This window comes from Pezoporus flaviventris, unplaced genomic scaffold, assembly GCF_033815535.1.
Source record: "Pezoporus flaviventris isolate CSIRO_AGI_PZ_B2104156 unplaced genomic scaffold, CSIRO_AGI_Pfla_v1 ptg000007l, whole genome shotgun sequence".
Classification (NCBI taxonomy): domain Eukaryota; kingdom Metazoa; phylum Chordata; class Aves; order Psittaciformes; family Psittacidae; genus Pezoporus; species Pezoporus flaviventris.
The window spans coordinates 10629313-10656781 of NW_026892555.1; the positions used below are offsets into that span (position 1 = coordinate 10629313).

At 39.9% G+C, this 27469-nt stretch overlaps 2 protein-coding genes across 7 annotated transcripts in view; one reads left to right on the forward strand and one right to left on the reverse strand.

Annotated features, from left to right (window-relative positions):
• The window catches only part of NSMCE2 (NSE2 (MMS21) homolog, SMC5-SMC6 complex SUMO ligase), a 131787-nt gene extending 130809 nt beyond the window's left edge, over positions 1-978 (reverse strand). Inside the window, exon 1 of one of the 5 annotated variants that reach the window (XM_061447732.1) lies at positions 854-978. Coding sequence is in view for 2 of the 5 variants with exons in the window: in XM_061447728.1 (XP_061303712.1) it covers positions 591-694 (104 nt within the window). In the remaining 3 variants the exon portion in view is untranslated. Of the gene's footprint in view, positions 1-590; positions 762-853 lie in introns of those variants that run through there. The other 4 variants (XM_061447731.1, XM_061447728.1, XM_061447730.1 and 1 more) reach the window with 4 other exon arrangements.
• WASHC5 (WASH complex subunit 5) lies at positions 756-27469 on the forward strand. Of its 2 annotated transcripts, XM_061447726.1 has the most exons (29): positions 756-873; positions 2677-2977; positions 5209-5354; positions 6395-6479; positions 6725-6825; positions 7657-7849; positions 8429-8581; positions 11105-11218; positions 12289-12460; positions 13292-13419; positions 14497-14626; positions 15630-15742; positions 16304-16470; positions 17096-17171; positions 17848-17958; positions 18120-18260; positions 18921-19001; positions 19644-19745; positions 20360-20539; positions 21461-21585; positions 22218-22380; positions 23049-23151; positions 23254-23333; positions 23937-24040; positions 24470-24599; positions 24715-24811; positions 25457-25610; positions 25892-25979; positions 27045-27469. In XM_061447726.1, exons 2-29 carry the CDS (start codon positions 2792-2794, stop codon positions 27099-27101), a joined length of 3480 nt encoding a protein of 1159 aa, XP_061303710.1. In that variant the 5' UTR covers positions 756-873; positions 2677-2791; the 3' UTR covers positions 27102-27469. The 2 variants fall into 2 exon arrangements, with proteins under 2 accessions (XP_061303710.1, XP_061303711.1); XM_061447727.1 differs by lacking the exons at positions 25457-25610; positions 25892-25979.

The following is a 27469-nucleotide window of genomic DNA, read 5'->3' on the forward strand; positions in this document are numbered from 1 at the left end:
GTTTTTAAGGCACTATGTTTTGCCTTGAAGGGCTTCAACGGGTGCATCAACGAAGCACTTAGAATCCGCAACTACCAAGGCAGGCTTCTTTCTTTCAACAAGCGATCAAATGGTGCAGGCAGGATTACAAAGCGGCAAACTTAAACTACAGTTCCTGTTCTGCCACTTAAGTATTTGTGCAAATGTCCTGATTCCTCTATGCTTCAACATCCCAAACTATAGCGCAGAGATAAGAAGGAAATGTTACTTTTATAACACAAGACCTGTAGGTGACAAGTGCTCACTGACTACCAGGATTAATGGTAGACACAGTCTGCGACCATCCATTATGGGGAGACGCTACCAAGTGGGACAAGAGCCCACCAAGCAGGAAGCCCCGCTCCCACAGCGCTCCGCCTTACCGTCCTGTCCCACCCATGGCAAACCAGGGCAGCGAACCCAGCCCGCCCTGCCCCTTGCCAGCCGTGCACAGAGGGCCCCGGCCCCGGCCCCGCTTCCCCTCCCCGCCCGCCTCAGCCCGCTCCCTCGGCCGGGACAGGGGCCGGGGAGGGCGAAGGCAGCCCGGCGCACCAGCAGCGGCTGCCGCTCACCTAATCCCAGCCGCCGCGGCCCGCAGGCAGCCCCACACCGACCCTCCCAGCGGCAGGAGCAGCGCCCGGGCAGGCGAGCCCGGCGGGCAGCGGAACCGCCTCATCACCCTGCGCCTCTCCACATGACGGCGCCGTCATGTGATGGGCGGGCTCGGCCGTGCAGCGCCGAGAGCCGCCGCTGCCGTCTCCCTCCCCGCTTCCCGGTTCCGCAGCTCCCCGCCGGTGCCCGCGGAGCTGAGCACCCCCTCGATGCCGCTGCTTACCGCACCAACGGCAGGGCAGGGTGAGCCGAGAGGCCGCTGCGTGAGGGGAACCGGCGGGAGCGACGGGTGGGGGAACGGTTGCCGGTGGTTGCCCGAGGCGGGGTTCAAACCGGGAGGGAGGGCGCCGGCGGGAGGGAGGCGGGAGCGGCCCGGGGACACGGAGGGAGTACCTCAGAGCCGCGTCCGAGTGCTGCGGGGTCTGGAGCCAGCCGTGGGCCTGCGGAGGTAGCTGGTGGCAGCACCGATGACCCGCACCGCGACTCCCCGTTCCCGTTTGGGGATGGGAGAAGCTCTGTCCTCTCGGTTGTTTGGTGAAAAACCAAGCCAACTCGTAACTGCCAATAAATGTTCTCGCTTGGAGTACTGTGTGTAGTTCTGGTGTCCCCAGCATAAGGACATGCAACCCCGTGCAATGCTACAGGCCTGGGGAAGAGTGGCTGGAAAGATGCTTGGTGGAAAAGGATCTGGAGATGTGGACTGATAGAGCTGAACGTGAGCCAGCTTGTGCTCAGGCAGCCAAGAAGCCAACAGCATCCTGGCCTGTGTCAGCAACAGCATAGCCAGCAGGGCCAGGGTAGTGAGCATCTGCTTGTACTGGGCACTGGTGAGGCTGCATCTCAAATACTGTGTTCAGCTCAGGGCCCCTCGCTACAAGAGAGACATTGAAGTGCTGGGGCAATGGAGCTGGTGAAGGGTCTGGAGCACAAGTGTGATGGGGAGCGGCTGAGGGACCTGGGGTTGTTCAGTCTGGAGAAGAGAAGGCTCAGAGGGGACCTTATTGCTCCCTACAACTGCCTGAGAGGAGGTTTTAGTGAGGTGGGGGTTAATCTCTTCTCCCAGTACCAAGTGATAGGAGAGGAAGAAATGGCCTCAAGCTGCACCAGGGGTGGTTTAGATTGGATATTAGGAACAATTTTTTCCCAGAGGGGGTGTTCAGGCATTGGAACAGGCTGCCCAGGGCACTGGCAGAATCACTGTTCTGGAAGTGTTCAAAACCGTGTAGATGAGACTGTCAGGGACATGGCTTAGTGGTAGTCTTGGCAGTCCTGGGGTAATGGTTGGACTTGATCTTAAAGGCCTTTTCCAACCTAGCTGATCCTATGGAGCTGCTGGAGCAAATCCAGAGTAGGCCACAAGGATGATCAGAGGTTGGAGCACCTCCTGTATGAAGACAGGCTGAGAAAGTTGGGGCTGTTCAGCCTGGAGAAGAGAAGGCTGCGTGGAGACCTCATAGCAGCCTTCCAGTATCTAAAGGGGGGCTATGGGGATGCTGAGGATGGACTCTTCATTAGAGACTGTAGTGATAGGACAAGGGGTAACAGGTTAAAACTTAAACAGGGGAAGTTCAGATTGGATATAAGGAAGAAGTTCTTTACCATAAGGGTGGTGAGGCACTGGAATGGGTTGCCCAAGGAAGTTGTGAATGCTCCATCCCTGGCAGTGTTCAGGGCCAGGTTGGGCGAGGCCTTGGGCAACATGCTCTAGGGTGAAGCATCCCTGCCCATGGCAGGGGGGTTGGAACTGGATTATTTTAAGATCTTTTCCAGCCATTCTATGATAAACACAAAAGCTTATTTTTAGCAACCTGGTGCTCTCTATCTTGCAGGAAACACGTCAATAAATAAAACTGACGAAGAAATGCAACCACAGCGTGGAAGCTGACCAGCCATATTATTCAGCAATAAATAAAGGACTGGAGCTGTATGGTTTCCACTTGCTATAGAAGTTTTCTTTGTTTCTAAAGCCTATTACAATCACTGTTGGTTGTAGCCACAAAGTGGCTACTATAAGCACTCTGAATGTGTGTGGGTTTGTTTTCACAGGTTATTAATGGCGCAGCTAGTGTTGTCATCAGATTTTCTTCATCAAATAACCTAAAGGCTAACAATCAGACTCCGACTGCAGGACTCCTGCTGCTCTGTCACGTCCAGCTCCACCATGGTTGATTTCCTAGCTGAAAACAATCTCTGTGGTCAGGCAATTCTTCGGATTGTCTCCTGTGGAAATGCCATCATTGCAGAACTTCTGAGACTTTCCGAATTTATTCCTGGTGTTTTCAGGCTAAAGGACAAAGCTGATCAACAGAAGTATGGGGATATCATATTTGATTTCAGTTATTTTAAGGTAAATCCTTTTACTGTTAAACTTGACCTTAAAGCGTTGGTGTCCTGCATGAGGATGCTTCAGGTTATGAAACAGCCATTCCTGACTATTGTGTTTATTAGAAGCATTCTTCAGAACTGACTGTTACAGCTTCTTACTTGCTCAGATTTACCAATAATTCACCAAAGCAAGATAGCAATTGGGATACGCTTGCATCTTAACATTCTGCTTCTGGGCTGTCTTGTATTTTATATCCTTCTGATCCTGCTCAGCCTCATCTTGCTCATTTCAATAGGCAGAACAGCTTAGGGAAGGTTCTGTGCGTGGAGCCCTAGGCAGAATAAAAATATAACTGGACCTATGATAAGAGTATCAGGGCAAGAAGGGGGTGGTAGTTGTAAGTGTATTCAAGAGTGGTCCCAGCTGCACCTTTCAAGATGTTTGATTAGTCATCCAGCCTGTGAACTTAAGTTGATACTGATTGTATAAAACTTGAGTATTGGGTTCTGGGGGGTGGCATTATTATTTTGATTATTGGTGCTTCCTGCAGAAATATTATATTATACTTTCACCAGCTAGTTCTGAGCATTTACAGTTGGTTGTTTTCTTTTGGAGCAGTACCATGGGCAGGATGCCATCTTCATTTGGTTATCTGTAGCTTATTCTTTGCAGCCATGAAAACTGCTTTCCTGTTTGACAGTGCTGTGATTGTTCCTTCACTGGACTTGTCACTTGTGCTGAATAAAGAAATAAATCAAAGAGTAGTGTCCATGAGGAACCCTTATTTCCCATACAAAATTAAGCTTCTTGCAGTACCTATTTCCTTTTGTCATTCTTCAGCATGAATACTAAGGAAGTATGTAGGCTGACTTTATCTGGATTGTACAATACAAGAAGTGTCAGTCGTAAAGTGTGTGGTGGGAGGAGGTTGTGGGATATTTTTAAGAGTTGTAAATTTCAAGCACTGACTGTGAGCCTTGGACACTGAAAACTCTGAGCACAAAAGATTTCCCAGATAACATTAGATTGAAGTGCTTGACGGAAGTCTTCTCTTTTCTTACACAAATTACTTGAAAACTTAAAAGCAGATAGGTATAATTGATAAGAAATACAATTATCCCTAAAATAGCAGGAGTTTTAAATGTTAAGGAAGCATACAGTGCTGCTGCTTTTCAGGGTAAGCACCCCAAAAGCCATAAATGACGTACTTCTAAAGCAGAGATTAGTGAATTTACATCTATTTTCATTGCAAATGATTCATTTTGGTATTCATGATTCTTAGACTTACCTAATGAGAGCTTTGAGATTTTGAATATTCAGGCTGCTTACTTTGTCGTTTGAACTTAATAGGCAGTGTGGGGCCTGCTTTATCCTTTGTTTTATGTAGGTATTTTGCACAAGAAGAGCAGAAGAGCATTTTTAAAACCACACAGACATTTTCAGCTGGTTGTTAACCTTGATATTTTAACTCTTCTTAGCTATTTTTACAGAGTTTTTATTGACCAAATCCCTTTAAGAAGTGATCTCATACTGTCGTAAGTGGTCTGTGAAATGACATCAACAGTATTTTCAATGAAATGTCAACAATATTTCCAATTAAACGTTAACAGTGTTTTCAGTTTAGTGGCAATGGTAAGACCAAATGGTGGGTAGGAGAAATGTTGACAGTGGTAAATAGTTAGAAAAATTTGTGCCATTGCCTTAAGGAAGTCAGGCTCTTCATCCAACTCTTTTTCCCCACATAGTTGTTAATGACATTAACATGTTTCTGCATTAATTTGGAAGACTAACCTAGATCCAGAGCCTGTTAAAAACAGGCCTAATACTTTTAAGCAGTTAAATGTATGGGAAGGTACTAAGCTTTGTGGGCCTCAATGTGGGCCAAAATTTCTATCTGGGAAATCAATCAGATAAAATGTGTAAAGGAAAAAAAATCCAGCAGGGAGATTTTTCCCACTGCAAAAAGCACACAGTGGCTTCAGATATATTGGGACTTTACTAAAAACGTTAACTATTCTTTCCCATTTGGTTACATGGGATAAATCGCATTTAAAATCATCGCAGGGTGTAAAAAGCAGAACTGATGTTCAGTCATAAAGTAGCTTGGAAAACTACAGATCCTTGTTTTGGTAAGAAATGCTCATTCTGGTGTTGGGTGCCCAGTGGTTGTATATGTTCTCGGTTCTACTGAAGAGAAATCAAATAGAGGTCAAAATCAAATATTGGGTCTAAAGATGAATTTCTTTTCTTAGGGGCCTGAGACATGTGAAGGCAAACTTGAAGCCAAACCTGAGTTACTGGATTTAGATGAAGAATTTCGTGAAAACAACATTGAAATTTTGACAAGATTTTATCTAGCTTTCCAGAGTATACATAAATACATTGTCGATTTAAACAGGTATGGTATCTTAAATAAATGTGTCTTTTCTCAGACTAGATTACTGTTTAGTCTTAATAAGAAGAAGCTTTTTCCTTAGAGACTCAATACACTTGCAACTGGAAACCTGGATTGCTGGAGTGAACATTAACTTTTACTCCTGCTTACCAGCTTAAAATATGACTTGTAAACATTTAACCTCTCTACCTCATTTCCTCAACTGTAAGCAAGAGCTGTTTTTTCTTCTTTATTGGAGATTGTCTTGAAGATTTCTTAATGAAAGGAGACTCCATATTATTAAACTAAGGGGTTTCTGTGGTCTTGAAAAACAGAATATCATATAGGTTTTTTTTTTTATTTAGTTTTCATTGGCCTGATTTTCCTGAGCCTAATTTTGCATTGGAGTTGCCATATTCTCAAATTTGCTACTCTTACCTGTAAAAAACAATGTGAAAGGTATGTTAAATACTCTTAAGAAAAATTTCCAAATAATCTTAAGCATAAGAATTGGCTTTGTTAATGAACTTATATGATAAGGTTAATTTTAAATATTTAGCAATACTTATTAAATAAGTAGTGATACTGGAATATCCTTTAGTAGGAAAAAATCTTCTGTTAATCGCAATGAACATACTCTTGTTTCTAGCTCTACTTTCAAAATTGCATGGTATGTCCAGGAGGCATTTTTGAGGTAACTTAAAAATAGACAGTTTTGCTAAATTTTGGAGTAGAAGCCTTTTCAGTACTCTCTTCTCGGGCTGTTATATACTCATAAGAAGATTAAGAAGATACTAGCTGTAATTTACGAAGTATACTCTAGTGTCTTTCACATACATGGTCAGGTTATGGAAGGAGGTTTTTGCCAACTGGTTGACTCTAGCTGGGTGTTCCAGCCTCTCGTTTTATACTAGAGTATCTGTCTGAAAAACTCCATGCTGCTTGGACTAGGGATATGGTCTGATGTTCTGCTGACTTTCAGAGAAAATTGACCAATTGAGCTGTGAGGACACATGAATTGAGAGCAAAATAGTCAATGACCATCTGTTTGTTATAATTCCTAGATATTTAGATGACCTCAATGAAGGAATTTACATCCAGCAAACATTAGAAACAGTCCTCCTTAATGAAGATGGCAAACAACTTCTAGTAAGTATTGAAAGTAGAAAATGAACCAAATAGTTTAGTGCCAAATTAGACAAAGATTTCAGCTTACCAAATGCATGGAAATGCTATGACTCACTTTAAGGAGGACAAAGACTAAAAATCTACAGCCATTTTTCATATTGCATTGACATACGTAGTTCACTTTGGGTTAGTTTGCCAATACATGTTTGTTTTTACTACAAAATCGTGTTTCTGTGATATCCTTCCTTCCTTCTTTCTTCTTCCAGTGTGAAGCACTCTATTTATATGGAGTCATGCTATTGGTCATTGACCAGAAGATTGAAGGAGAAGTCAGAGAAAGAATGTTGGTTTCCTACTACAGATATAGGTAACATATATTGATATGCAGAAGCCCTCAAGGCTGAAAGAATGTAACATGCAATATAATCAGTTACCTGGGTTATCGAATTGAGGTGAATGGAAATATGGGCACATTTTCGATCGACTGACTATATACAGATAGACTGAGAACTGAGCAGAGCTCTCTGAATATCAACAGAACTGCTTGCTTTAGCTCTGCTTGCAGGTCTGGCTGAAAAACTGGACAACAGATTTTTCCTTCCGTCACAACAGAAGTTTGAAGTCCAGTGGCAAATAAACATTCAGCTAAACCTTTAATGCTTTGCTTTAAAGCATTAGCTATGAAAGTATCTTAGGTTTCCAAACGTGCAAGCAAATTTTGGTGAAAAGTCCTATCTAGATGATAAATGTGTCACAGGTCGCACTTGTAGTTACACAGCTTGATTAGTCAAACCAAAGGTAGGTTGCCAGCATCATTGCATGACAGTGTCTCAAAAGGTATCAGTGCAAATCCTTTCACACATATAAAAAAGGGGACATACTGTTCCTATGCTTCTTTGCCTGTTAATGCCTCTTGGTATCTAAACTCTGAATATAAAGCTACTTGTTTCTGTTCCTTGGGTAAAGTTCATTTTTCCGTTTGTGTTTTCTGTGCTTATCTGGGATTCCAGTATGGACATCTATTAGTGTCCTCTTATAATATGATGAGCATTATATTCATGGAGTAAACAACCACAGATCTCCCACACCTTAGTGTCTCATCATGTTCTTGGAAGAAAGACATGGTTACAAGGAGAGGGAGAGGAGGAAATGGTTAGGTCCTACAGCTCAATTTTTGTTCCTTTCTTTTGTGAAACAGTGCAGCCCGTTCCTCTGCTGATTCCAATTTAGATGATATCTGTAAATTGCTCCGAAGCACTGGATACTCGAGCCAACCTGGAGCTAAAAGACCTCCAAACTACCCTGAGAGTTACTTCAGCAGGGTGCCCATAAGTGAAACATTCATTAGCATGGTTATTGGCCGCTTGCGGTCAGATGACATTTATAACCAGGTAAGTTACTGTGAGATAAATGAAGGATCTAAAGATGAATGGAAAACAGTTTCTCAGGTTAGTTATTCAACTGTGGCATTCAAAAAAAAAAATAAAAATCAGAGAATTACAGCGGTTGGAAGGGACTTTTTTGAGATCACCTCATCCAACCCCCTGCCTTAAGCAGAGTCAGCTAGAGCTGACTGTATCCAGTTGGGTTTTGAGCACCTCCAGAGGTGCAGACTGCATGACCTCTCTGGTCAGCCTGCTCCAGTGTTTGGCTAACCTTTCAGTAAAAAAAACCTTTTTTGTTTAATGTCTTTAAATCATAAATGATTGGCTGCTCTTAATAACTCATTCCTTCTGAGTTTCCAATTCTTTTTGTTACTGCAAAGAGATTTATCACCCCTCAGTAGACAATGTGTTTAAAAAGGAGCACTAATATCGCAGTTCTTAACTATGACAATTGTTCAGCTTACATAGTATCCTCCTTGCCTCCTAGTATCTATATACTATACTTTTTAATGCACCCCATAGTGTTTTCAAGTGGTTTATGTTGCATTATAATATGTTCTGTTTTGTTTTGTTCCCTTTTTCTAGGTTTCAGCATACCCATTACCAGAACACCGCAGCACTGCTCTGGCAACTCAGGCTGCAATGCTCTATGTGATACTATATTTTGACCCTTCTATTCTTCACACTCAGCAAGCAAAAATGAGAGAGATAGTGGATAAATACTTTCCAGATAATTGGGTAAATATTAATTCTCTTTTAAATCTGCTCTCTGGATTTAATTTTATAGGAACAATTTACCTTATTTTTACAGTATACATTATAGAAAATAATCATGTCCTGGAACTAGAATAGATTCTTCAGTGCGGAAATTGTACTTTGTGCAGAGTGAAGTGGTCTGAGACAAACCTTCTGGATAAGCATGGAAGGCTATCTTTTGAAAGTACTGATTATCCTCTCAAATGCTTAAATAAGCTACACTCTGATCCCATCATGATAAAATGAATCATAGAAAAATGAAGGCTGGAAAGTATTATAGGCATCTTCTAGTCCATCTTTGTCCTCCAAGCAGGGCTAACTTCAAAGTTAAATCAGGTTGCTCAGACCTTGCTCAATTGGTTTTGAAAATACCTAAATGAAGAAACTACAGCTTCTGTGGGCACCTGTGGCTGTGCTTAATCCTGTCATGGTGAAGAATTTCTTCCTTCTTTACAACTGGAATTTCCCTTGCTGTAGATTGTGTCTGTTCCCTCTTGTCTTTTCACTCTGCACTTCTGAGATAGGTCTGGCTCTGCCTTGTTCATAACTTCCCTCTAGGTAGTAGAAGAACAGTCAGGTCCCATAGTCATCTTTCTTCTAGCTTAAGCAAACCGATCTCCTGTGCCTCCGCTTACACAGTGGGTCCCATTAAGCGTCTTAGTGGACTTGTATTTGATTCATTCCAGTTTGTCCTTGTCTGTCTCATACTGAAGAGCCCAAATATGGACACATGACTCTAAATGGGACCTCATGAGGGCTGACTAGGTGGAGATAATCACTTCCCTCAATCTGCTGAGTACAGTCTTGCTGACGTAGCCTAATGTCTGATTGCTTTTTGTGATGAGGACTGTGTGTCTGATTCATGTTAAATTTGTCCACCAGGGTGCCTAGGTCCTCTCCTGCTCAATTGTGCTGTTGCAAGGGTTTGGTTTTGTCCCAAGTGCAGGACTTTGTATTTATTATTCTTGGACTTCGTGTGGTTTCTGCTGGTGAATTCTACCAGCTTATCAAAGGACACTCTGGATGGCAGTCTTTCTCTCCAACAAATCCCCCCACATTGATGTTATTGAAAACTTGTGCAAGGATTCGTTCTGTGCCATTCTCCAAATAACTTTAGAAGCAAAACCAGTCACTCCTTGCAATTCTGTAGACCTTTTCAGATGCAGTGTTCAAAATGGAATTACTGTGTGTTTCTCAGTATTGAGATGTAGGATTTCCAGAGGCCCTAGTCTGCAAAAACTGCTACTGAAATAGGCTGGCATGTAACAATAGAGTCCCTATGTAGTCTGTATCACAGGGAATCAGACTTACACAAATCAATTTATAGTTTCTTAATCTCTGTTGGTTTCAAATTATATTCTTCTGGACCAGAAGAGGAACAGTGAAGAAAGGAGGGAAGACACTGTAAGAGCTGGCTGTATTAACAGACATTAGAATCCCTTAGTTTCCAAGATACTGAAGGCTGGTTTTAGAACTTGACATTGTGAATGTTTTATTATGCCAGCATTTTTACTCACTTGACTTCATAGTACAAACTGTTACTTTAATACAGCACTTATTTTCTTGTTATGGGGTATGGATGAGCTGGTTGTATTGTACAGAATATTTGACTCTTAGGCTGGTTTCAAATGATTGTTAGCAGTTGAAGTGTAGCCTTTTGAGGAACTGTCATCTACAGGAAATAATGAGCTTCACTTCAACAATATGAGAGGGAACCTCCTATCAGCAGAGCAGTGTCCCATTTGCCTTCACTGGCTTCCTTTTTGACACTGTCGGAAGAGCTCAAAAGCTGACATTGTTCTCCTAGATGTGAGCATCCCTGAATGGAAGAATATTGGAGCAATAGTGTGACAAAGTTCATAATGCCACAGATCTGTATATCCTTCATCTTTCAGAAACCCAAGGCTTCCATTTTTAATCAAGTATCTTACAAACACATGTAAATCAATCACAATTCTTTATTTTTAATCACACTCATACTTGGGCTCATGGTCTGAAATCAATTCCTCTTTGATCCTGAAATGTCACAGCATGGAAACATAATTTCCTTCTCTTTGTGCTCGCCAGAGAAGAAGCATTAAATTACATCTCAATTTGGACCTTTGGGCATTTTCAGAGTAGGATTCTTTCAAATAATTTTCCCCCCATCATAGTTGTTTCCCCAGTTGCTTTCACCCCATCTTCTGCATAGCATCATAGAAATGAAAAAGAAGTCATAAGTTCAGGGGGATGAAAAATAGAGGCCAAGGATCATAAATAGTGACTGAAAGAACTATCAGTTTGTTTTCAGAGCCAAGCCTCTAATTAACTGTGTACCTTTTACTTCAGAGCCATCTTACTCTTTGTTTTCCAAAGGTGGTGGAGCAGAAACTACAGCTACCCAAAAAGTTTAGCTACCTCATATTTATACCCAGAGCATGCTGCCTTCTGCTTATATTGCTAAATAAAAAGTATGTCTTTTCCTTAATATAAATGCAACTTCTTGTTTCCTGCTTCCAATCTTAGGTGATAAGCATTTACATGGGAATCACTGTAAATCTAGCAGAAGCATGGGAACCCTACAAAGCTGCTAAAACTGCCCTCAACTACACGCTGGATCTTTCAAATGTCAAAGAGCAGGTATATAAACCAGAGTTCAGTATTTTTAGCAAGATTCAAGCTGTGTGGTCATCTCAAGTATAGTAATATGACACTGATAATGCATGGCTCTTTCTTTCTTGGCTACGATTATTTGCATTACATTCACATACAATGCTTTGAGTATGTAATTTTTAACTTTGAGTGAAAGATACTTCAGTGTTTCAAAATCTAGTTTTTGCAGCACTGCTTGTTTCATTTCCTCTTGCAGTGTTTGTTTCTCCTACATGTTTCTGTGTTCTGACTTGACTAAATAGATGTTAGCACTCATCATGTTGCTCAGTACTGGGATGTCTTAAGCTGACTGTAGTGTTTGGTCTTTTATAGATAACAGTTTTTAGAAGTTACAGATTTCTGCTGACCAAGCATGGAACTCATCAGTTTTAAATGGGGCATCCCAAATGAAACAATAATCTGCAAAAGGGATCTGATTTAAAAGAGTGACACCAGAATATTGTATGATGCAATGCAGTCAGTTCTTTTGATGGGAAATAATTATTTCCATGCCTAAAAATCTGAATAATATTGTATACCCAATCAACAGATTGGTTGACTGATGAGAGCTAAATGCCTCCTTATAATCTGACCCCAGTGCTCAGGGGAGAACACACAGAAGTGTCTAACTAGGAGAACTGTACTATGTATTGTGTAGCAAACTTAGGGAATACAAGTGGAAATATTTCCTTCATCTTTACGAGAGAAGTTCACTAAGTAGAACTGACATTTAATTCGTAACAAGTATTTCCATTCTGGAACAGATTGTTGTTGTTGTTCTTCCTGATTAGGCAATAAAATACTAGTATCGTTTTTTAGGAATAATTTCTAGAGAGTACATAAGGGAACGCAGGAAGTTTACAAGTTGCTTTTTTGAAACATGCTTCTTGCCTAGCTCTTTGTTTTAAAATTAACTTGCATCCTATTACTACTAGTAGTAATGATAAATTTCATAGCACTTTCTGGATCTATGTGCCCTTTAAGTTCTCTGGGAAGCCACAGTCACATTGCACAATTAAGGCAAGGATTATATTAATGCAAGCTTTGTATATTTGAAGGCAAGCAGATATGCTGCAGTCACTGAGCGAGTGCACACCCAAATACAGCAGTTTCTGAAAGAGGGCTGTCTAAGAGAAGAGCTGGTGCTGGACAATATTCCCAAGCTGCTGAACTGCCTCCGGGACTGCAATGTCACCATCCGCTGGCTTATGCTTCACACTGCAGACACAGGTAAAACTTCATGCACACCTTTCATTACAGAGCTGTAAATCCTGCTCTAGAGATGCTCCATGCTGATCCTGAGGGAAATTCACTGTGTGCTGCCGTAAAAGTTAGAAGGGTTTCATCTAGTGTTTTCAGGAAATTATTGAGCTGTTCCTTTGCTTTGCTTAGTCTTCTAACTCCTTTGGCTGAACCAGCACATATTCATTGCCTGAATTCTTGTGAGCCAGACACAGGTATAAAAAGTCATGATCCTGTCAAATAGTTCTCCACAGGAAAAATATGGAAACTTTATCAGATATTCCTCTACCTTATCACTTAAAGCATCATTCTGAAAGTTTTACATAGCACCAGAATGAAAGCAGTAGCCAATTTCTTAATGTCTTAATGATTAATAGTTTAAAACCAAGTGTTTTATTCTGTTGAACTGAAAGTCAACTGAAACTGAATAATGTCTCTCAGATGAGTTTGGATTTGTAAACTTACCTATTTAGACACTGTTGGTTGAATGCCTATGCTATCTTTGAGGCTTCTTGGTATATGAGAGGGCTTCTGTTACACCTCCATGTGTCAGGTGGAACAAATTCTCATTTAGTTCGCAGAAGCCTAAAGAAGAGTTTTAAGAAGGCTGAAGCAACCCAGAAACCTTAATTCTTTCCTGTTCTAAGGAAGGCTCATACAAGGAAAGTTCGTAAGATCCATGTAAATGAAGAACAAGTGGGGACTTAACATATCAGAGCAAAATGCTTTCAAGTTTTGGTAAAAAGAGTCTATTTACAAAGATTGAAAAGCTTGGCCAAATTCTGTAACAGTGGAGAAATGCTGTCTTTCCATTTTCAGCTTGTGATCCAAATAACAAACGTCTCCGCCAGATAAAGGATCAAATTCTAACAGACTCAAGGTACAATCCCAGGATCCTTTTCCAGCTTCTTCTGGATACGGCTCAGTTTGAATTCATTTTGAAAGAGGTAATGTGCTGCTGTCTTCTTCAGTATTTTCCCCTGGATGGCAGAACAGAGCTGAAGACTTCAATAGTACTTGTACATTTACCAAGCAGCCCACTTGCAAATCACAATGATAATTCCCTATGTTAATTGTGAGTTTTCTATAGAAGATTACAAATGACTGTTGCTTGGAAGTGACTTTTGCAGTCTCCTCAGTAATTGGCAGTTTTCATTCTTGCCCAGCATGTTTATGTTTACCCAGGATTCTGTATGAACATCCTGGTAACAGATGTAATAAAATCTGTAGAGGACTCTGCGGAAGTTTTTATCCTGCGGAGGTTTTTATACCTCTCTTTTTCAGGCAGAAGCCTGAAAACAGACAGACGCCTCTGTATGTTAAGGATATGCTGCTAAGAAAACTCTTAGATCTATGTATGAAGTTCTGCCATTTCTAAAAGATTCCACATTGATACTCTGGTGCTAACCTGGTAGAATTAAGAGTGTGCTTAAGTTCACATTTCTCTGGATAGGCTGAGATGATTATGTGAAGTATAAGTCAGCCTTAGACCTAAGTTTTCTAGGATCTCTAAGCTAAAAACGTTAACAGGTATTTTTGTAAGTGGCTAAAAATCAACAGTATCTGCATCATACTGTTTTTTAAAATTCAGATAATTTCCATCACTGTATGTCATCATAGAATCATAGAAAGGTTTGGGTTGGAAGGGAGCTTAAAAGATCATTCACTTCCAACCCCCCTGCCATGGGCAGAGGCACCTTTCACTAGAGCAGGTTGCTCCAAGCCCCATCCAACCTGGCCTTGAACACTGCCAGGGATGGGGCAGCCACAGCTTCTCAGGGCAACCTGTGCCAGTGCCTCACCATCCTCATAGTAAAGCAGAGCCAGCATCACTGACAGGTTGTCCATCGCACCAGCTGCATTTCTTCATAGTTTTAATTTGGTATTTAATATTCTGGCAAGGTCTTGGAAGTTACATAGTAATCATCATAAGTCTGTTCCACCTGTTTTCAGAACTTATATTTCATGTATTGTAGTATGCCTGCTCTCCAGTTCAGTAAACCAAATGCTTCCTTTTGCAATAGATGTTCAAGCAGATGCTGTCAGAAAAACAAACAAAATGGGAGAACTATAAAAAAGAGGGATCTGAAAGGATGACTGAGCTTGCTGATGTCTTCTCAGGAGTTAAACCTCTTACTAGGGTGGAGAAAAATGGTAACTGTTAAAAACTAAACTGGGGGAGGGGGGAATAACTTTGTTTATTTCTAAGCTGATACCCAAAGAAAATACATGACACTAATACTGATAATAAGAAAAAGAATTCATGTTTCTCAGCTGCTCCAGAAGAGTCTTAGATGTATCTTGATTAGGTTTTCTGCATACATTCAATATGTATGCCCTATTTAGGTACCTAATCTTTAGATGGCCCTATTTTTGAAAATGTTTTTATTACATTTTTTAGATATACCATCTAAGACTATGAAATGCCAGTTCCCTTCCCTGTGTTTAATGGGGTTCACGTTACTCTGTTCTATGTACAAAGGATCATGAAGGTCATATCCATTAAATATAGGGATGGTTTAATCTCTCCTCTCATTCTTTTACTTCTTGACTTCACTGAGTGGTATTCTCCAGTGACTTAAAAGTGTTGAATCTGTATTTCTTTCCAAATTTCTTGTTTTGTTTTTTGACACTTTTATTTTTCTTTCCTTGACCTGGTGTAAGAATGACAATTGTACATAACTCTTACTTGACCAGGAATACTGCTGAAGGTGTCCACCTTAGGGCAACATTTGCGATCGATCCCAAACAACGGAACTTAGAATACAGGCAGTTTTCTCACTTGCTGCCACATAAAACCAGAATTACCTTACTGAAGTATTTCCCTTTACCTTTTTGATGTTAGCAAACTTGTAGCTAAAACATAGAAATTACACCTGCCAAGGCAATTAACGTTGTAATACAGTTCATAAAGCACAAATTCGTGATTTAAAGGGCTTTTTCTCTGTATAGGTTTTATAATGCACATTTGTGTTGGTAGTTGTTTCTTTTCAACATTGTATGTGAAACTTCCCTGAGCATTTGCCGCTTTACAAATCTGGATGTTGAAAGACCAGAAATGTAAAATTAAGATGAAAACTTTTAAAATAACCTTTGTGTCTTTGTGGTTTTTTCACACATGCAGAGATTTGATTCAGTTTTACTTGTTCTCACACAGAAAATCTTCAGGCATGGTTCAGAGAAATCTCCAAGCAAATAATGTCTCTAAACTACGATGATTCAACTGCAGCAGGCAGAAAAACTGTGCAGCTAATACAGGCATTGGAGGAGGTATGGCAAAGGAATTTTGACATAAATGACCTCAGCCTTTTGAAAAATAGCATTTGGTACCCATGCACTGACTTCCAGTAGATGAGTAGATCTGCAGTTTAACAGTTGTGTCTTTAGATCTTTGCAGCACTTGCTTATAGACCTTGTGATTGTAAAATAAGAGATATCATGAAAATCATGCCACCTGGAGCTGCAGCTTTGGAGGGTTTTTCAAAGTGATGAGTTCAGTATTAAACATTCAGCAGCATTACTCATTTTTTTAGAAATTCTGAAAAGAAATCCGTTTGAAGCCAGAGGGGGTAATTTGAAAAGCAAAATAAAAATATCCATATTTGTTTTGTGTGCACACCTTCTCCTTCCAGGGTATAAAAGAATACTCAAGATGGTGTAACTCAGTACACCTCCTCGAGTAGCTTTGCAACGGTTCTTATTCAACACACTCTAAAGTAGTCCAGGATTTGTTAAGTGTCTTACTGTAATAATGTCATGAAGAAACATGTCAGTTTACTGATTGTATTTGTATTCGTGCCCTTAAAGATGGGGTTTGTTGTTTAAATACAGGTCCAAGAGTTTCACCAGCTGGAAGCTAACCTGCAGGTTTGCCAGTTTCTGGCTGACACCCGCAGGTTTCTCCATCAGATGATCCGAACTATCAACATTAAAGAAGAGGTCTTGATCACCATGCAGATTGTTGGTGATCTTTCATATGCTTGGCAATTAATTGACAGGTATCTTAGCAGGAGCTCCTTCCTCCAAGTCAGTCATCATTTGTGAAACTTGTGGGAAATAACCTGTGTAAATAGTATTATTACTATAAACTGTCCAGTTTAGTAATGGTCTTGAAGCCTTGTTTTATGAGTTGTTGAGCATAAGTCTCATCAAGTTGAGTGAGAACATGCCAACAGCCATCTTTGGCATGTTGTTAGCTGCAGGTTAGGCGATACTGTAACTTTTTACTGTCTGTCCTGTTCTAACTATAATGATTTTCTAAGATTCTGTCTCCAGCTTTTAGTCTAGTTAAGTGTCCTCCAAAATGCTAGAATTCCCCTTTCAACCAAAAATGAACAAGGAAAGTAAAACGTTAGAGAATACCTTTTCCGTGGTGTGATTACGCTGAGCTGCTTGGCTATTAATGCTTCCAGATGCCCTTCCATTTTGCCCCACCTACTCCTTTATCATATAGGTTTTTCTAACCAGTATCTCTAAAGACCAAAATCCCCCACTACTGAAGTTCTTCAGTGGTCTTCTGTGCCATTTCTAGATTACACTGGTGCTGATGACATATGATTTAATAGCTGAAAATAAGAGTTTCAAGGGAAGAAACTGATTTGTTTTGTTTGTTTCCTACCCCAGCTTTACATCTATTATGCAGGAAAGCATAAGAGTCAGTCCATCTATGGTAACTAAACTCAGAGCCACTTTCCTAAAGGTAAGTGTGAACAACAGTTAATGTAATGTACTTGAACACTGCAGGTCAACCAAAGCATTTGTTAAATAGGCCTTAAGTCTGTGAAGTCATAAAAGGGTCAAAACTTCCTTTTGCCAACATTGTCTACATCCATATTTTTTAGACTGTATTAAATTAACTCAAGGTTAGTTTTAAAGAAACTTAAACCAAGTTACACGTTTTTTTAATGCAACCAGTTATATTGCTGTTGTTGGACAAGTAAGTCTCATCATCCAGCTTCTACCTATTACAGTTATTTGCTAGGGACATTGGATGGGATCCTCTGCATATATATCAGAGGAGGCTGAAGGAATTACAGAAGTTATGTTGGCTATGCCCTTTGTCTGTCATGATGAAGATCTGGAAATGTTTTCTGTAGAAAAAAGAATGGGAAACAGTATGAGGGAAGGTGTAAAAATACAGTAACAAAATAATAATAAGAGGAATTTAGCCTTATAGACCATTGGACCTTTTGACTTTTACTTTTTTTTCTTCTGGTTTTGTTTTTTTTATGTATTGGCAAACCTGATATAACATTGCTCTGTAGGAAGAATCCAGTGCTTTGAATTGTCAGTTAAGAGCCTGAGCAAGAGAATTCAAGCATGTAATTTACATTAGAAAAACAGATGTGCAATTAAAATGTTACCTTTATTTCTAGCTTGCGTCTGCTCTTGACTTGCCACTTCTCCGCATCAATCAAGCAAACAGCCCTGATCTTCTCAGTGTATCACAGTATTATTCTGGCGAGTTGGTTTCCTATGTAAGAAAGGTACATGTTGGAAGAAACAGAATTCTCTTGTTCTCTAATTACATTTTCTTAATTGAAGGTTACTGGGTGATCTTTAAGGTCCCTTTCAACCCAAAGCATTCAATGATTTTTAATTTTTTGTTAAGAATGTGCTGACTCTGTTTCTTCTCTCATTTACAAAGGTTCTCCAGATAATTCCAGAAAGCATGTTTACATCTCTTCTCAAAATTATAAAGCTTCAGACTCATGATATTATTGAAGTGCCTACTCGCCTGGATAAGGACAAGCTGCGAGATTATGCTCAGCTTGGACCGCGATACGAGGTGCAGTTAAAACAGGGAATTCCAATAAAGCATACCTTATAGGTGGCCAGCTTCAGCGTAAATTTAAATAGGTACAGCTCCGCAGACTTACACTCCCACAGTGAACTCAGATTTGTTGACTGAGTAAGAATTAAAAACGACTAGTGTTACTGAGGTGTCATGAGGACAGATGAGTCACTTTTGCTCTTTTATTTTTGAAAGTTTAAAATGTTGATCTTGCAGAAAAGGGAAAGAAAACCAAATGCAATTATAAATAAGCATAAAGATGTTGAGACTTATTTGCAGGAGAGAGAACCCTAAAAGCCCAAGTCTGAAATGAAGCCCTCTGCTTCTGGAATGCTTGTTCCAGAAGGTCTAAGATTGAATAAGCCATCAGGGTTAAGCTCTTTGCTGCCTTCAGATGTGAAGACAGGATGGAGGCACTTTGATTTGATCAGTTAAAGCTGTATTGCTTGTCAGCTTTTTGGCTGTGCATTTTTTCCTGTGCTGTCAATTATACTATAACAAAGTATAGAACACGATGTAAAATTGAAACTATATGAGTGCAAATTTAATCTAAAATAGGAAGCTACCACTGGAAAAGAACTTTCATCTTTTTAGAGTAAATATTTGAATCTATTGCTTCACTTCAATAACTTGTGTTTGCTTTTTCTCTTAAAGGTTGCCAAGTTAACCCATGCCATTTCCATCTTCACTGAAGGTATCCTCATGATGAAAACTACTTTAGTTGGTATCATCAAGGTAATATTCCATTATTTAAGTAGGAAAAAGTCATTTGGTGGCAGTTAGCACTTTAGCACAGATATTTCAGCACATTAAGACCTCGAGGGAAGCTAAAAAGACAAGAAAAAGTCAGTTTGCATATGAATTTTCAGTGATGCCAAACTTTGCATCTGGGTAAGAACCATATTAAGGTAGTTAAGAACCCACAGTCCTCATTGTAAATAGATTCATCAACTTTGATGGATGATCTTTGCTTTTTTTTCCCTTCTGGAAGGCATTTCTGAAGAACTGTTTCTTCCATTGGCAAAGACTGCATTTCCTACATTAAGATACCTCTTTCAGGACCATGAGCAAGGATTCTTGAAAAAATACACACTTCTTAATGCATACTGGCTTCTTATAATTGTACAGGATTCCCCATGGATTATGAGACAAGAGCGAATATGGGAACTGCAAACATTTGCTGCTCAAGTTCAAAATGTACTATCCATTAGAAGTATTTAAATATTTATTCTTTGGACAGGTGCTGGTGGGAAAGTACTTCTGTTTGCAGTGCTTTCCAGTTCACTGTAAGCACTTAATAGCTCCATACAAACTAAACCCTTTGTATGTGTTTTTATACCTTTCTGACTTTAAGAAAAAAATGTTTCTTCAACTTAGGTGGACCCAAAACAGTTACTAGAGGATGGAATAAGGAAGGAGCTGGTAAAACGGGTAGCCCTAGCTCTTCACAGGGGACTTATCTTTAATCCCAGAGCCAAGGTGGGTAAAAGCTTGATTTGATTTTATATTTTATGTATCTTGGCTTTGGTGGGACCTCTTCTGTTCTATTAGTTTCTAGAAAATTCATACTTGAAAAAAACCTGCAACTTTTGAACTTTTTAAAGGTTACTTGTAATGACTTATTTAATATTAAAATGAGGTTTAAAACTGCTAAGAATAGACAGGATTCAAAACACTTATTTTTTTTCCATTGCCAAATGTCCTATCAATTCTGAGCTCACAGGTCTGTCTTTGTAACGACTGATGATAAAACATGGTATGTATAAGCCAGGTAAATGCAGAAAGGCAATGGTAGAATAAGGAGTGCGAGTCCTTGCTTTGATCCTGTCCAAATACTTGAGTCTCATAGATGAATCAATAGTACCACAGAAGCCTAAAATAAACATTAGAAGCAGGAAGGAAAAATACTAAGAATTATTTCAGATATCAAACAACCTTTGACAAATTTCTGTGCTTTTCAGTTCTGGCTGGAGCATAGTGAAATCCTCCAGAGGTGGCTGTGTAAAGGCATTTAGAAGCCTTTTACGTTTTCTTTGTATTCTGCCTGTTCACAGTTTTGTTTTTTTCTTTTTTGGTGTCTTTCCCATCTGTAGCCAAGTGAACTGATGCCCAAGCTGAAAGAAATGGCAGCTACAATGGACGGGTTCCATCGCTCATTTGAATATATCCAGGATTATGTCAACATATATGGTTTGAAGATATGGCAAGAGGAAGTGTCTCGTATTATTAACTACAATGTGGAACAGGAGTGCAATAACTTCTTAAGAACAAAGGTGCTAGTCAAAAACAAGTAAAAAGCTGACAAATGTCTTTATATTTGGATGTTAAAGTTTGTGGCTGATCAAGCATATATACCTAATTGTGCACAGTTTATACTGGTGTGACTTCGACTAAATGTGCTAACTACTGTGTAAAACATCTGCCCCCAGCTTTTTTCTGAATGATTTCAGCATCACCACTGCATTAGTCATACATAAGAAGAACAAAGTACCCTAAACAGGATATTTTAGTATCTCTTGCCAGTGAATAATATCTTGGAATCATTGGACACCAGGTTGGAAGGAACCTCAGGGATCATCTGATCCAACCTTTCTAGGCAAAGCATGACCTAGACTGGGTGTCCCAGCACCCTGTCCAGCTGAACCCTAACCAGTGTTGGGAAATCTACCACTTCCCTGTGGAGATTATTCCAATGGCTGGTTGCTCATGTTGTGAAAAATGTTCCTCTTGTGTCGAGTCAGAATCTCCCCAGGAGTAACTTGTGCCCTCATCTTTTCCACGTGACTCCTTGTAAAAAGGAGTAAAAAATAATTACTGAATCACGGTAATCATCTCTGAATCTGTTGTTAGCCATGAGAATGTAGGTGAGGGAAACTGCAATAGTTACTGGCTCTGCTTCACAAGTGGTGGACTGACAGATCTTAAATTTGGCTAACAAAACATTGGCTAGTCTTACTGCAGAAGGGAGGAGATGCAGTTCTCACCAGGCGTGTAGGTAGTTCTCTCAAACTCCACACTTACTTTCTGCTTGCTCTTTGTCATTAGGCTCATTCCTTTTGATTTATTTGGTTTTTGGAGTGTTTTGCTGTCTATAATTTGAGATACTGTTTTACAGTGTAAACAAAAGGAATAATGTTTCTAATCAAATTAAAACCGTGCAATGGTAACACTGCAAATTAAAACTTGTTTTTCAGATTCAAGACTGGCAAAGCATATACCAGTCTACTCATATTCCAATACCAAAATTCACACCTGTGGATGAATCTGTAACATTTATTGGTCGGCTTTGTAGAGAAATCTTGCGGATCACTGACCCAAAGTAAGTACTGTGTGTCCACAAACTTGTGTTACAGCACCATGCATTGGATTGCTCCAATTCCACCATATTACAAACGAGAAAATATGCAACAAGTAGTTTTTCCTTAGCTATCATATCACCTTTTTTACCTAAAACCAAATCTGCCCAGTCCTGTACATTTTAAATATTAGTCTAGAAAAGCTGTGATTTTAGCCCAAGAAGGAACACAGTGTGTTACATAAATAGAGAAGAAAGAAAACAGGGGTGACAGAATCCCTGTGGAGAGAAGAGTAACTAAACTTCACCTGAGATGCTTAGAGTCATAGAATCATAGAATATTTAGGGTTGGAAAGGACCTTAAGATCGTCAAGTTCCAACCCCCCTGCCATGGGCAGGGACACCTCACACTAAACCATGTCACCCAAGGCTCTGTCCAGCCTGGCCTTGAACACTGCCAGGAATGGAGCATTCACCACTTCATTGGGCAAGCTGTACCAGTACCTCACCACCCTCACAGTAAAGGTCTTTTTCCTTATATCTGACCTGAAAAGGGTCTTTCTAATCTCTGGCTGAATAACACATTACTCAGATTAGCACAGGAACTATCTGCAGGATATTATTCTGAAGTAGTTGTTTGTTTATCTTTCCCTCAGAATCACGTGTTACATTGACCAAATGAATACTTGGTATGATATCAAAACCCACCAGGAAGTAACCAGTAGTCGTCTTTTCTCTGAGATCCAAGATACTTTAGGTACCTTTGGCCTCAATGGCTTGGACAGGCTGCTGTGTTTCATGATTGTAAAGGAGCTGCAGGTAATTTCTGAACTCTGATTTCTCAAGGTCATGATGCTTTTATTGTTGAATAGCTTCTAGGGAAATACAAAAATCTGTTCATTTTTGAAATGCTAAGTTGAAATCAAATGCATTTTAAAAATGTGTGTTCAAGCATGAAGGTAAGAATATACTTGAAGGTAAGAATTCAGTTTCAGATATAATCATGAAAGTCAGTACTCTTGAATAAATGCTGCTATGTAACACCAGGTTGTGTGTTACATCAAGCACTGGATTGCAAGGAATGCCTTTTGGAGGTGTACACTTTGACCCGAGATCCACTTTTAAGGATGCACAACTTCTATTTTTCTGTCTAGATATCAAAAAAAGAATTAGATCATTTGGGTGATATAAATATTTATATAAATATTTATATATCATATATCATATTATATTATCAATCATATTATATCAAATATTATATATATTTATATAATATTTATATGATCTAAATAGGGTGTCAATTCTATATAATGACTTTTCCCCAATGCCTTTATGTGAACATATCGACGAAGGGGATCCATGAATTGTCCTAACAGTGATTAGCATAATTCAGAAAATCACAGAGTCTGACTATGGAATTCCTCAACTCTTTGTCCATGGAGATACTGTACGTGTGTGAGGATTTTACTTCTCTTTCTTTTATTTAGAATTTCCTCAGTATGTTTCAGAGAAATATATTGCGTGACAGGACAGTACAGGATACCTTAAAAGCACTTATGAATGCTGTCAGTCCTCTCAAAGGAATTATAGGTAAGTGCTTGCTGGTTAAGACAGAAGAAAGCCATTGTCTTTGTACACTTGTGTTTATTTTTCTCGTTCTTTTTAATGCCTCACCCTTTTTTCTTTTCTCAGCAAATTCAAACAAGGTTTATTCCACAGCAATTGCAAAAACTCAGAAGATCTGGACAGCATATTTAGACTCCATAATGAAGGTAGGTTTTACCTGATCCCATTAACATGTCTCTTATCATCTCTCTGTAATGATATTTTGCGACTAGTTCTTTCAGAGCACTGTGAATGTTTGTGTGTGGTACTGAAGAGAAGAGGAAAGGTAAGGGAAAAAAGGGAAAGGTTGACTGCAAGAAGCCTCTCTGATGGTTTTTATCCCTGCCATTGCTGACCTAAGGTCTGGGGAGAGATGGGGAAAAGAGTACAAGCATTTTCACTTACCAATGGAAAACCAGCAAGTAACTGGGGTTTTGTACCTGTTACCTTTTTAGTGCCTTCACACTGTCTCTATTTGCTACCATGAAGTCTGTGTAAATCTTGAGCACTGTGACTACTCTTCTCCTTTGACCACACTCTGCAACTGGAGTCTGTCAGCTCTGACTGCTGGCCCTGTGACCAAACTAGGGAAGTTACTCCTACCACTATGTATGTCCCTGCTTTGGGCAGCCCTACAAAGGCTGTTAGCTGCAGAAAGTAATCTACTTAACTGTGAACTGTTACTAAGCTTTTCCTTAGTTTGACTTTACTCTTCCTTCATTGCATTCAGTCTAACACCTCAGCCTTTTTATGTTTGTTTGATTCAACAGGTTGGTCAGATGCAGATTTTGAGACGCCAGATTACCAATGAATTAAACTACTCCTGCAGATTTGACTCCAAGCATTTGGCTGCTGCTTTGGAGAATCTCAATAAGTAAGAAGCCAAATGTGCTGAAGAGCTGCATGTATCACTGTGGTGTAATTGTTATCAACTCAGCAATCCTTAAAATCTAGATTATGGCAAAATGCGGAGTCTGAATGCATTCAGGTTTTTGTTGATGAGTATTTGAATTTGAACCCAACAAAACCAGTAAAGATAAGTAACTTTGCAAGTAATCTGTTTGGTTCTACCTGGATTTGAGGTCAGATTTGGGTGAGAAGAATGAGCAGTGAGGATGTGTGATGCTGATCTTGAAACAAATCTGATGTTTGTAAAAAGATGCTCCAAAAAAGGTGGTTTACTCCTGCTTATAACCATGTACAAGTTTGTCCTTGAGGGTTTTACATTACTATGACATGTGGCATTGTGTATTGGTGATAATTTAAATAAGTATTTAATATAATCAATTGGCTTTCCTTTTAGAGCAATACTGGCTGACATTGAAGCACATTATCAGAACCCATCACTACCTTATCCTAAGGAAGACAACACTCTTTTGTATGAAATCACAGCCTATCTGGAAGCAGCTGGTATTCACAATCCATTAAATAAGGTCAGTCTTACATTCCAGTACTCAGTACCGTTTGCTTTTTCTGTTTTATTATTAACTGAGGAAAAAAAAAACATACCTGGAAGAACTGTGTTCCTCTTTTGTCTTTTCCCCTCAGATCTACATAACAACAAAACGTCTGCCATATTTTCCCACTGTCAACTTCCTCTTTCTAATTTCCCAGTTCCCGAAACTTCAGTACAACAGAAATTTAGGTATAGTATAAGTTGTTGTTTGACTAAATCTAGTGAAAACTGTTGTGAAACCATCTGTAGAGAAGATAGTAAAATTATCTGCATAGAAATTCTAGTGGTAGGATAAGAGGTAATGGGTTCAAACTAAAACAGGGGAAATGCAGGTTAGATCTAAGGAGGAAGTGCTTTACTGTAAGGGTGGTGAAGCACTGGAGTGGATTGCCCAAAGAAGTAGTAAATGCCCCATCCCTGGTGGTGCTCAAGGCCAGGTTGGACAGAGCCTTGGGTGACATGGTCTAGCATGAGGTGTCCTTGTCCATGTCAGGGGGTTGGAACCGGATGATCTTCTGGCCCTTTCCAACCCAAACCATTCTATGATTCTATGTCCAGGCAGATTTGTTATAATATTGTAGCCAAATACAGTGGAGTAGGAAGTGGACTCCAAACTCCTGACTTTTTCATCCTATGCCTTAGTTAATATCATTAAGCCATTTGCTGTGGAAGAAATGCAGTTGTTACATTAGTTTTCAAGTTTTCTGTGTGGGCAAGGAGAAGGGGAGGTACAGAAAAAAAACCCTCAATGGTTTTAGCTAATTTAGCCTCTGCTATAAAGAATATGTTCTGTTTTATAAACATGTGCTGTTTTGGGGTGGGTTTTGGGTGCAGGAGTGGTGTGCAAGCGGCCGGCTGACCAGATTGACTGGCTGCCTCTAGTTCTGGGACTCCTTACCCTGTTGAAACAGTTTCACTCAAGATACACAGAACAATTTCTGGCTCTCATCGGTCAGTTTATTCGTTCAACAATGGAGCAGTGCACAAGGTATCCATGTTTTACTCATTCCCTAAGGATCACCTCTGTGAAGAGGACTTCAGTAGTATTATCACTGCCTTTTTAGTATGTTTTTCTAGCAGAGTATATTTTACATAACAACAACAATATATTTGACTAAGTACAAGATTAAAATACTGTTTCTTTCTGTAATGGAACCACGTGGTACCTAGTGGAGATGGTGGTGTTTGAAAGCTGGCATTTGCATGTAATTTTATCCAAACGACTGATCAGCTAGTAAGCGTTTGCTCTTCACGGTGGTTGAATTTTAGCCAGAAGATACCAGAGATGCCTGCTGATGTAGTGGGTGCCCTCATGTTCCTGGAGGATTACATTCGCTACACAAAGCTACCAAGGAAGGTAAGAAACCCGTGCCTCCTGTATGTAGCAGTGAGCAGGAGACCTGTTCAGGGGAGCTAGATCTTGGTTTATGCTGTGGTTATGTACTAGCAGTTTGATCACATGTATCTACTCTGGAACCTGCATCATCTGTAAGCACATACCCAAAATAATGGACTTGCTGACTTTGCCCAAGCAGTACTGACCCTTTTCAGGTGTTCTGTAAAAGACTGCCAAAAGGAAATAGAGGTGAAAAATCTGTGGCCTGATAGCAATGGCTCATAACAAACTCTTTTACCTTCTATGAGCTACAGTTGTGTTACTTACGTACTTTGTGTAACTATTCCTATATTATATCATTATGGAAAAACTATTTTCTAGAGGGGATACAAAATATAAAAAGGATTTCTATTTTGTGCACATTTGAGGCTGTTCCATTCAGTCCTCGGAGAGCCTGTACATTGCTGGGAGCTTTTGGGAAAGGAAGAAATAAAACAGAAGTTCAGAGATGTTGCAGAATTAAGTAATAATAAACAGCAGTATTATAAATGCAGGGCAAAAAAGCTAAACAGCAGCTTAAATTTTGGTGAAACACCATCTCCAGTCCTTGATCCCCTTCCCTTCCTGCCAATGGCTTCCCAGGCACCTTCTTTATTTCACGTGCAAAGGAAGTTCTGAAAGTCTGGTCTTGTAGAGATTTTATTTTAGGGTTCAGTGCAATTTGACTGCATTTGAAGATCACAGAATCAACCAGGTTGGAAAAGACTTTTAAGATCATCAAGTCCAACCTTTACCCCAGCACTGCCAAGACCACCACTAAACCATGTCACTGAGGGCTTCATCCACAAGGTTTGTGAACACTTCCAGGGACAGTGGTTGTTTGTGAACACTTCCCTGGGCAGCCTGCTGCTATAATTTATTTTTAATGCCCCATGTGAATAATCCCATTGGCTATAGGCTGTACCTCGATGATTCAGGTCAGAACCGGTGCTTGGTTCATAGATCAGATGTGCTTGTTAATGGGTGACTCGAGCATACAATGAATAATGAAGAAAACACCTAACCATGCCTTCCTGTTTACTCCAGGTTGTTGAAGCCCACGTGCCTAGCTTCATTTTTGATGAATTCAGAACTGTTCTATGAATATGGAGAAGGACCAAGCCTTTCCCCCAAACCTGAACAACAAGTTAGGGATGGGGGATGAGACATGAGCAGCTTTTCAGAATTGTGTCTTTTCTGTGCTTTAAGGCAGTTCCTGCAACTGTCCCTATGGACCATAACCATCAGCCCTACTCTATATAACTTAACACTTGTTTAAATCGTGACATGAGACACAGTTTGTATCTCATCCACGCAGTGCACATTTTGTATTGTGCATTATAAATGCTGTGTGGAACTGTTTGTGTATAAATCATGTAGGTTTTGTTCTGAAGAGCTATCTGTGGAAGTTTGACTTTTATATCGCAAAGAAGCAATGAAATTGGAAATAAAGGTGTTGGATAATTTGCCAG